This window comes from Perca flavescens, chromosome 9 (assembly GCF_004354835.1).
Source record: "Perca flavescens isolate YP-PL-M2 chromosome 9, PFLA_1.0, whole genome shotgun sequence".
NCBI lineage: Eukaryota > Metazoa > Chordata > Actinopteri > Perciformes > Percidae > Perca > Perca flavescens.
This window is the reverse complement of record NC_041339.1, coordinates 5,314,441-5,324,191: the sequence shown is the minus strand read 5'-3', so window position 1 is coordinate 5,324,191 and position 9,751 is coordinate 5,314,441. Positions and strand designations below refer to the sequence as shown.

The 9,751-nt window shown below is 42.9% G+C and overlaps 1 protein-coding gene across 1 annotated transcript; it reads left to right on the top strand.

The window, feature by feature from the left end:
• The first annotated feature begins 270 nt into the window (after window positions 1–270).
• Window positions 271–9,534, top strand: dsg2.1 (desmoglein 2, tandem duplicate 1). The gene is made up of 12 exons (XM_028587896.1): window positions 271–334; window positions 949–1,109; window positions 1,598–1,732; window positions 1,913–2,098; window positions 2,863–3,031; window positions 3,113–3,344; window positions 4,413–4,555; window positions 5,208–5,429; window positions 5,673–5,903; window positions 6,840–6,970; window positions 7,150–7,425; window positions 7,567–9,534. Exons 2-12 carry the CDS (start codon window positions 960–962, stop codon window positions 8,674–8,676), a joined length of 2,985 nt encoding a protein of 994 aa, XP_028443697.1. The 5' UTR covers window positions 271–334; window positions 949–959; the 3' UTR covers window positions 8,677–9,534.
• The last annotated feature ends 217 nt before the right edge of the window (window positions 9,535–9,751 follow it).

Below are 9,751 nucleotides of genomic sequence, written 5' to 3'. Positions count from 1 at the left end.
GTATTGTTTTTCCGACGGCAGCTGCAGATTGTTAGACTAGAAATCTAGTCGCGCCCTAGTGGCAGCTGGCTTGTCAGGCTAGCAGATTGTTACATACCGGTGTTGAATCCTCTACAGTAAAAAACAGTCAAACTTTACACCGTTTAGCGTTAGCTTTCATCATTTTAACAGTGTTTAATCCAGCTACTAGCTAGCGGTAGGCTAACGTTAGCTGCTGTCGAGTACAGTGTTAACTAGCGTCATGTGCAGCGGTGTTTGTGTTGCCTGTATCGTCCGTTTCAGAGCATCAGAGAGAAGATCAGACATATCAGGGCACCAGATTTCGGTAGCCAGGGTAGGCAGGAAGAAGTAACAAGTAGCTAAATGTTCCAATCAGTGATCCAGGCAGCACATTCTCGTCTCCCTCCTTCATTTTAGAGTCGAATGGTGGCTAGAACGGCTCCGGGTCAAACGTAAATATGGAATGGATTAATCTGCGTTATTTTTTTTTTACACGTTATTTTTTCTCAGATTAATTAATCGAAATTAGTTATTTTGACAGCCCTAAAGCAATATGTATGCAATAATAATAGCAATATTTATGCAATAATTTTTTTTTTTTAAATAATAAGTAATATATACAATACAATAAATAAATTCTAAATGCAGTCTGCCAAAAATACCAGGATGTCCTGCTGCATCTGGTCACATTCTGCAGTATGCAGCCAGCATGCTTTTTCTGGCTGTTCTGACCCAAAATTTGAGCCCCTTGTCTTAAAAGTTAAACATTTGCAATGCTGAAAAATCAGCATTGCAAATATTTTATATTTTATGACAAAAATGCACTCGAGGATTCAACGTGCTAAGTGTTTTGGTGAAAAACACTGAATGTAAACGTAACTTTGGTTTGTTTACAACAAACCTACACGGAACATCTTTCATTTTGGTGATGTGATGCTGTTTTTACAGACACTCCAGTTATGAGAGTAATTGCAACTGATGATGATGAACCAGGGAATGTGAACTCTCAGATCGCCTATCACATCATAGATCAGACTCCAGCTGATGACCTGTTTCGCATGAACAAATCAGGATACGTCTTTGTCAAACGATCTGGTCTGGACAGAGAGGTACAGTTTGAATTACATCCACAGCCTACTCAACAGTGTTTAAAATGACAATGTGTAATGTAAAAGGTGTTGGTGAAAGTGTTGAACACAGAGAAATTTGTGAACATTGTACCTCTGGCAGTTTGCTCCAAATATTTCTGAAGGTTTACAAAGATAATACAGCTAATGTTCCTCACCTTCAAACCAATATAAGGTCAAACATGTCCTTCTCTGACTTCATTATCTTGTTTGGAGAAATTGCAGAATGCTTGTTGACTCTAATAGGTTTCAGAACATTTACCGCTGTTTACCTTGTATCTTGCAACATATGCATTTATAAATACCAGAAATTTGCAAGTTCATTGGCTGTGAATCCTATAATTTCTGGAATTTACAGCAGGACCATTGCTACTCTGTCCAATGTGCAACCATGCAGCAAACTCATTTATAGTCCCATCTCACAGCAATGTGATGCAGTCCCTGTAAGTCATTTATGTCTCTAATTTCAGAAAACAGATCAGTACATTCTGACGGTGAGAGGTCAAGACTTAAATGGCGAACCAGGGGGAAATGTAGCAACCGGCACAGTTACCATTAATATCCTGGACGTGAATGACAACGCCCCAACTCTGGAAAAAACCGAGGTAGTTTTCATCAACATGTTGTACTGTGTTGGTTAGTTGCATGGTTTCAATGTTGTTTTCGTGAGGAAAAAAGAACATTTGGAAATGTTGACATGCTCATGAGGAATTGCTAATCAACAAATGTGTCGTTAAAACAAATGCTGCAGAAATGAACCCAGTTACTTTGTGTTTGACTTTCAGTATACGGGCAGCATTGAGGAGAACACAAAGGATGTGGAGGTGATGAGGCTCAAAACAAATGACATGGACCTGCAGAACACAGACAACTGGGAAGCTGTGTTTGACATTGTCCAAGGCAACGAGGCTGGGTACTTCAGCATCAAAACAGACCCCGTCACCAACGAGGGCATCCTAATGCTCGTCAAGGTACAGCTGAATGAGCAACACAGTGGTGTTTCTGCAATTTCATTCGAGACGAAATATGTTGGTCTCCCGGTCGTTTGTGGGATCAATGTGGTCATCCTTCTCCCATACATAATGCGTGAAAATAGTTACTTGCCAATCATGCAAGGTGTAGGTGTAGACATGACCTGAAAAAAAGTAATAACTCAGAAACAAAGAAGTTCACGTTGGCCCCCTAGCCACATGCAAGTCCTACTGGGGGATCCCAAGGCATTCCAAAGTCAGATTGCATATGTAGTCCTTCCACCTGAACCACCTCAGCTGAGACTCCTTTCAAAGCAAAGAAGCAGCCATCCCCTCATTCAATTGAGCCCAGCCTCTGGGAGCTTTTCATGTTCCCCCTAAATGAAAGTCACAGGTTACAGCGTCAGCATTGGTGTGACGCACACAGAAGCCAGTTTAGCAGTGACAGTTCAGTCCGGAACAAAAATGCATAAGGATCCGTTTACTTTACTTACAGAAAGTAGTTCAGGAGTCAAAGACAGACCCAATGTTTCTGCTGGGGACTGGAGGAACATTCTGTCCTCTTTGGAAAGGCAGCCGGGTCTTCCAGCTCCAGTGTTTGATTTGTGCTCGCATACTTTGACGCGTATCAGCATGTTGTGCTAATCTCAGCACATGTTGCTGTCATTCATTTTACTCAGTTTAAAGAGTGTGTATTGACACAATGTTAACATTTGTATTAATGGTATTCTGTGCTTGTTGTGCTTGTGTGTGCTATTTCACAGGCTGTGAACTATGAAGATGTGAAGGACCTTAACCTAGGCATAATTGTGAAGAACAAGGCTCCGATGTTTAATGGATCTGGGACAGGTTCTGGAGCGGATATAAGTTTCGGAGGGGGAGGAGGTGGGGCTGGGGGAGCAGGTGGGGGTGGGGGAGCAGGTGGAAGTGGGGGTGGGGGAGGTGGAGCAGGTGGGGCAAGTGGAGCAAGTGGAGCAAGTGGAGCAAGTGGGGGAGGTGGAGCAAGTGGGGGAGGTGGAACAAGTGGGGGAGGTGGGTCTGGAGGAGCATCATGGCAAGGTGGGAGCACATTTGTGACCTATCCAATCAAAATCAATGTGAAGAACCAGCCCGAGGGACCAGCTTTTGACCCAAAGATCAAAAAGATTCCCGTGTCAGAAGGAGGCACCTCCTTCAACGTGAATGATGTCATCGGCAAATACCAGGCAATAGATGGAGACACTGGGAAACCAGCTGAGAAAGTCAGGTCAGTGCATACACAAACACATAGACATTTTTATGGACACAGTGTGATATTCATGTGCTACAAATAAGTTGGATAATTGTTAATTAATTGCATATGTTGGCTTGTGTGAATACTAGGGTTTGCATGAGTTCACATTTTTTAAAGTTGCCTGATGTGATGAAACTCAAGTCGACGTCGACTAGGCACTGATGATGTCATTGACATTGTTTTTCCAGTCATTAGCCTAATAAAAATACAGTTATAGATCACCCTTTAATATCAACCCTTTTATTGATTTTATTAAGAGACTTGCTTTGTGTAGCTTAGCCGTTCTAGCATTTTGCAACCTGTCCAATTTATCAGCATGCGCTTCTGCAGTGAGCTTAACTAACGTTACCTGTTTTTCAGTTTGTGCTTCAACACGCTACTCACACTATTAGGTTTACCAGCAGTAACTTTATGCACACTGGTCCCGGTCCGACACTGAGTCACGAGTCGGGCAATCAAAAGTTCACAGTAAACAAACAAAGTCAATTGTCCATCCTCGTCAGCAGCCAATGCATTGGGTTTATGCTTAGTTATGTGTGCACACAATTTAAATGGCCATTAAAATGTAGCGCTACTCATACCTCCTACGTTGGGCTCTGTGCTATATTCTAGTGATTCAATGCTCGACAGCCTGTAAAGATATTTTCTTTCAACTAACACAAAAAATCTCTGAGTGTCCATTGCGATATGTTGCAGCCTTTTGCGATTTGTATATTGCGCAAGTTCATATTGCAAGGACGATTAAAAAAATTATATATTGTACAGCCCTAGTATATATGTATATGATATGATGAATCGTAGCAGAAAAGGTACTGAGAACATGTAAAACTGAATTTGTGTTTTTGAGAATGCATTCATTGAGTTTGTGTATGGATGTATAGAATTCATTTTAATGTTATTGTTCTTTTATTTTGCTTTTATCTTTTTTTTGTTTTACATGTACGCAATAATACATGCACAAAGATGAAAGCCTCTGCAGTTAAAACTACAGCTAATTCTACACTCAGCGATAATAACCGATACCGTCTCCTTCTGCTGTAGGTATGCCAAGGGTTTAGACCCTGACAACTGGCTAACCGTCGACCCTTTGACAGCTGAGATCAAACTGAACAAGAAGCCTGATAGAGAATCTCCACAACTGGTCAATGGGACATATATTGCACAAATACTCTGCATTACAGAAGGTACGCTCTACGCCGCTGTGTTCCAGATGTTATACATGTAATACTACTATTCTTAATTCAATTCAATTTCATTTATAGTGTCAAATTATAGCAGAAGTTATCTCAGGACACTTTACAGATAGTAGGTCTAAACCACACTCTATAATTTACTTAGTGAGCAATTATTCAATCTGGCTGCGCAGTGTTCTAGTGGGATCAATAGGCTACTATGAGCTCTTCAGCTCTTCTTTGGTGAAAAGTAGCCGTGGAAGGTAGGAAACATCAAGCATCAAGCTCTAAACTCTGCTAGTGACTTCTACCGGCTACAGTGTGAACAAGATGAACGTGATAGATGAAACAAAAACACTGCCAGTTGTTGCTAATCTTCTAGCCAAGCTAAAATCTAACGTTTGCTCTGAGGATGGCTCGAGAGGAAATGCCATAGAGTCATTAAAATCATTAAATATTATAATTCAGGAGCATAGATGACAATTTTCACGACAATCCCATTAGATTATGAAGTTTGTGCAGTGTTTTTATTTGTATGCAAGAGTTTAGCCAGCTACTAGATACGCGTAGGATTAGGAATCCTCTGGGGGCCACCAACATTCACAGCCCCACTCTGTCTCTGATGCTGAGCCATCCGTTTTGATTTCTGTTTTTTCCAACACAGACATGCCTGCTAAAACAGCCACCGGTACAATAGCCATCGAGGTGGGAGATGTTAATGACAACTGCCCCGTCCTGACCACTGACTTCCACACTATGTGCACCACGGATGTTTCTGTCATTGTGAACGCTGAAGATAAAGATTCCTACCCAAACGGACCTCCTTTTGACTTTGTCATCATCCCAGAGGGAACTCAGGGCAAATGGCAGGTGAACCCTTTAAATGGTGAGAGGAATACTGCCAATTACTTAAAAGTTTTGTAAAGTAAAAGATAGATACAGATATAGAAATAAATGAATACATTAAAAATGGCTCTGTATCGACATTAATTGGTGTCTGCTACAGATTTGTTTCTTTTTTTTCTTGGACCAGTAGTTACCAGAATGTTTGAAACCTTGTTTTGAAATTTCAATTTGTAGTCAACTGCAGAGTAAGGACGACTGACTAAATACACTTTTCATTGCGCAGACACTGCAGCTTCCCTAAATGCCCAGGAATCCATGTGGCCTGGATTCTACGAGGTGAAATTTGTGGTGAGGGACAAGCAGGGAGAGGCCTGTCCAGACCCACAGAAAGTGACGGTCGAAGTCTGTACCTGTGTGGACGGGGCAGTGTGTGGAAAACGAGCCACCAGCAAAAGATCAGAGTTCGGACCTTTAGGCGTCGGACTGTTGTTCCTGGGTCTGCTGCTGTTACTACGTAAGTATGATGTGATGCTCATTCTGATGAAGTGGGCTAAGACATTTTACAACTTTGCTGTGCTCACGACAATCCCAAGACAGGTCGACTTTAGTCGTAGTCCAGTTTAGGGCAAAGAAAAGGCCAGAGTAAATGATTCAAAACCAAGACCAAAACTAGGTCGAAGACAGTGCGCACATCTTTTCAAGTGTGAAAAAATACCGAATTGAAGACTGGAACCTTTAAACACACTGAACACACAGGATGTCATACACAACCCCATGCATAGTTAGTGCTGCCATATAGAGAGTAAAAAAGATGTTTGAGTACTTTAGATATGTAGGACACAGTAAGGTCTGACTCTGAATGGGCAGAACATGAAGACAAAGCCTGGGACGTTAGAGAAGTGGTCTCAGTACAGGACTCAACATTAAGGACTTGAGGCTTACTGGCTGATATCAGTTTATCACTGATGTGTGAGTATCTACAGATACGCTTTTATGTGGGCATTTCATGACTAGATAAGCATCAATTTAGGTGAAAAAAATATTATTGTTATTATATGATTATTAACAATCAAAAAAACAGCTATGTTTATGTAGGATCCCATCACTCACAGGAAGAAGCTGATTGAGAACATTCAGGTCCCATTAAATGCTTTAACAACCACAATGAACCAGTAGTTGTGGTGGGGAAATTAATTCAATCACGGTCTCTAACAGCCCCAGTTTGCACACAGTCAGAGAAAGAGAAGTCAAAAAACTGCCACATACATACAACTTACACCAGAATTGTTGTATTAAAGTACCACAGGGTTACCTAAATAAAAGAAAGCATAACCAAACTGTATTGTAAGGTAAACTGAAACTGCACTTTCTCTTTTGGAGGACCCCAAAGGACCACACACCGCCTTTAAGACTAAGTTAGACTAAAACTTTGTTGTTGTTGATTTTGCAGTACTTCTTCTGTTGCTGCTCTTCTGCCAATGTGGGGGGGCTGGGGGCTTGCCAGGGGGCTTTACTGAGATGCCTTTTGACACCAAATCACACCTCATTAACTACCGCACTGAGGGCCAGGGAGAGAACACGGTAAGATGAACATATTTGCCTTTTCAACACACCAGCCTCACTGTTGAGGACAGGAATACTGTCATTCATACTGACCACTTGCTATTGAGATGATGTCTGCTTGAAAGCTGCATTAAGTGATTTAGGCAGCAGAATAACTGTTGACTCTGTACTAACATTGGATCATTGGCCTTTTATAGGAGGTACCGCTACTGAACATGCCAACACAAATAGATGGAAATATGGTCGACATGAATACAAATTTCCAGAGATCCGTTACTTCCATGGATGGGATGAACGGGGCCGGCTATCAAGAAGGTTTTGCAATTGGCCACAGAGAAGGGGCATGGGGGATGAACCAGCAGAGCGGCAGTGGCTTCTACTCTGAGTTTGAGGGCAGAGAATCAGGAGTAGGTGGAGGAATGTATGACGGCATGGCTCTGCCAGATCACTTCCTGGCACAGTACTACACTCAGGTGAGGAGTCATTAAGGTATTTCTACTCTTAACTTTCTGTCACCCATAGTGGGAGTTTTGTCGTCTTGGATCTTTGCCATAACAAAGTACCTATTTGCTACAAACGAGGTAACCTCAAGATGATTTCCTTTTTTTCAACAGAAGGTGGCCAGTGGAAATGACAACCTTGGAGGCAAGGACTGTCTTTTGGTTTATGACTATGAGGGCCAGGGCTCCCCTGCTGGCTCAGTGGGCTGCTGCAGCCTCCTGGAGTCTGACAACGACTTGCACTTCCTCGATGACCTCGGGCTAAAGTTCAAGACCCTGGCTGAGGTATGCGGAGGAAAGAAGATCCCAACTGAAGTCAAACAAGAATTCACTCCTCTGCCCAGTGCTTCCGTCAACACTCAGACCTCAGTTTCAACTTTGATGACTACCCAACAGCTTCCCCCTCCACCCCAGCCAAAGCCCCGCGTCCCTAAGGCCGTGGTCAGTGAGACAGTGAACAAAAGCACAGCCACAGTTAGGGAAGAGAAGACTAGGGAAGAGAAGACTACAGTGACGAAAGGGATGACTACAGTGAAGGAAGGGATGGCAACTCAAGGCCAGATGCTCCTGCTACAGCAGCCGGCGCAGCAGCCTGTCTACTACACCACCGCCCCTGTGATGCAACCGATGCACTACGTAGTCCAGCCACAGGTTCAGAACACAGTGCTGCTGGCTGAGGCACCAGCCACCAACATGCAGAGCATGGTACTGCTTAACGGCACCCAGACTGGTCCGGCCCAAGGCATGGTTTTTCAGAACCAGACAGTGATGTCCAGCGGACAAGCCCAGGGCCCCCACATGATGCTGGTGGAGAGGAGCGGGGTTCAAGGGAGTGGTGCCAACATGATCCATGCTGGCAACCTCTCTGGCTCCCAGACCATGATGGTCATGGAGGGCATGATCCCTGCAGGGTCAATGAAAGGCCTGTCGGGAAGCCAGACCTTCCTCATGCAGGGGGGCACTCTGCAGCAGCCAGGAGGACATTCTGGATCTCAGAGGGTCCTGCTGGTCGGGGGGCCAACGAGCAGCTCAGGTCAGCTGGTCCAGGAGACAGGAGGTCTGTCCCAGAAAAGTGACATCTCTGGCTCTCAGAGAGTCCTCTACAGCAAGGTCAACACTTCGGCTGGCCCTCAGAGCAGCGTGGCAAGTTCCTCTACCACCAGAGTGAGCGGAACCCCCACCTACCGCAAGGTGGTGGTGCAGGAGAAAACCACTGAATTGTGATGTGGGAAAAAAAACTTTTTAAATGCAGTTTAAACTTATGGCAAGGCAAGTTCTCAAGTATTTTTATGAGAGACACCCTGCATGTTCATGTCAGTTTATTTGTGGAGGGTATGCTGCAGCAGATGGACTTGGAATGAAGCAACATGTACCCGCATGATACCACTGCTTCTGCTTGACACCAACATATGCACCCAGACAAACACTATAAAGCCTATCAATCTTGGATTTAAGAATATTTCATATTGTGTGTTTATATGTTATACGTTTATATTCACAGTTTTCTGGAAAATTTCATTTCCAAACACATAGAAAAAGGTGTTTTTTTCTGTCCACTGTTTGTTTTGGCAAAGGTATTTTTGTGATCTGATGTCTGTCGGTCCACTAATTTGTTATCAGGGTCAATTGTCTTAACAACTATTGTAATGTATGTAATGTATTGTTGTGAAATTCTGTACTGACATTTATGGACCCGAGAGGATGATATCTAAAAACTTTGGTGACGCCCCTGACTAGCACCACCATGAAGTCAAAGTTTTCCCTTATCCTTTTAAATATTGCAACATCTAACAGATAAATTGGTACAAACATTTGTACAGACCAACAACCTTAACCTTTGGCAGGGTTAGGGTAAGGTTTAGGTATGTTATTTCAGGTAAAGTGCCTCTGTGGTAATATAACTAAACATCCCAGATTTGTCCCTCCACCATTAGGGCAGTGTGACACTTACTGAGATGCATGTCTTGTCCAACAGACAATTAAAATTCAGAAATGGTTCAAATGTGTCACTGTACAGAATATTGATTGATAAAATGTTTTTTATACTCATTATGAAAGATCAATTAAACAGGTTGCAATCAATTGAAAGTATTTTCAAATCACTAGTGGTCACTTGTAGGGCAAAAACAGACTTCTCGTCACTGATGAAACAGTTGTGTCAGGTGTTCAGATTTTTGAAATGTTTCTCTAAAAACAACATCCTGAGAGTGCAATATACAGTACAGCACATGTCGATACTACAGGACAACACCGCCTTAACAGAAGACCAACAACCAGAGTAGAAAGCCCAACCGCTGAT

Excerpts from the sequence above, each read along its gene's own strand:
- dsg2.1 (XM_028587896.1), top strand. The coding sequence starts at position 960 with ATGAGAGTAATTGCAACTGATGATGATGAACCAGGGAATGTGAACTCT. Across the intron at positions 1,110-1,597 it reads GATCTGGTCTGGACAGAGAG|AAAACAGATCAGTACATTCT; the intron begins GTACAGTTTGAA and ends CTCTAATTTCAG. Across the intron at positions 3,032-3,112 it reads GGGAGCAGGTGGAAGTGGGG|GTGGAACAAGTGGGGGAGGT; the intron begins GTGGGGGAGGTG and ends CAAGTGGGGGAG.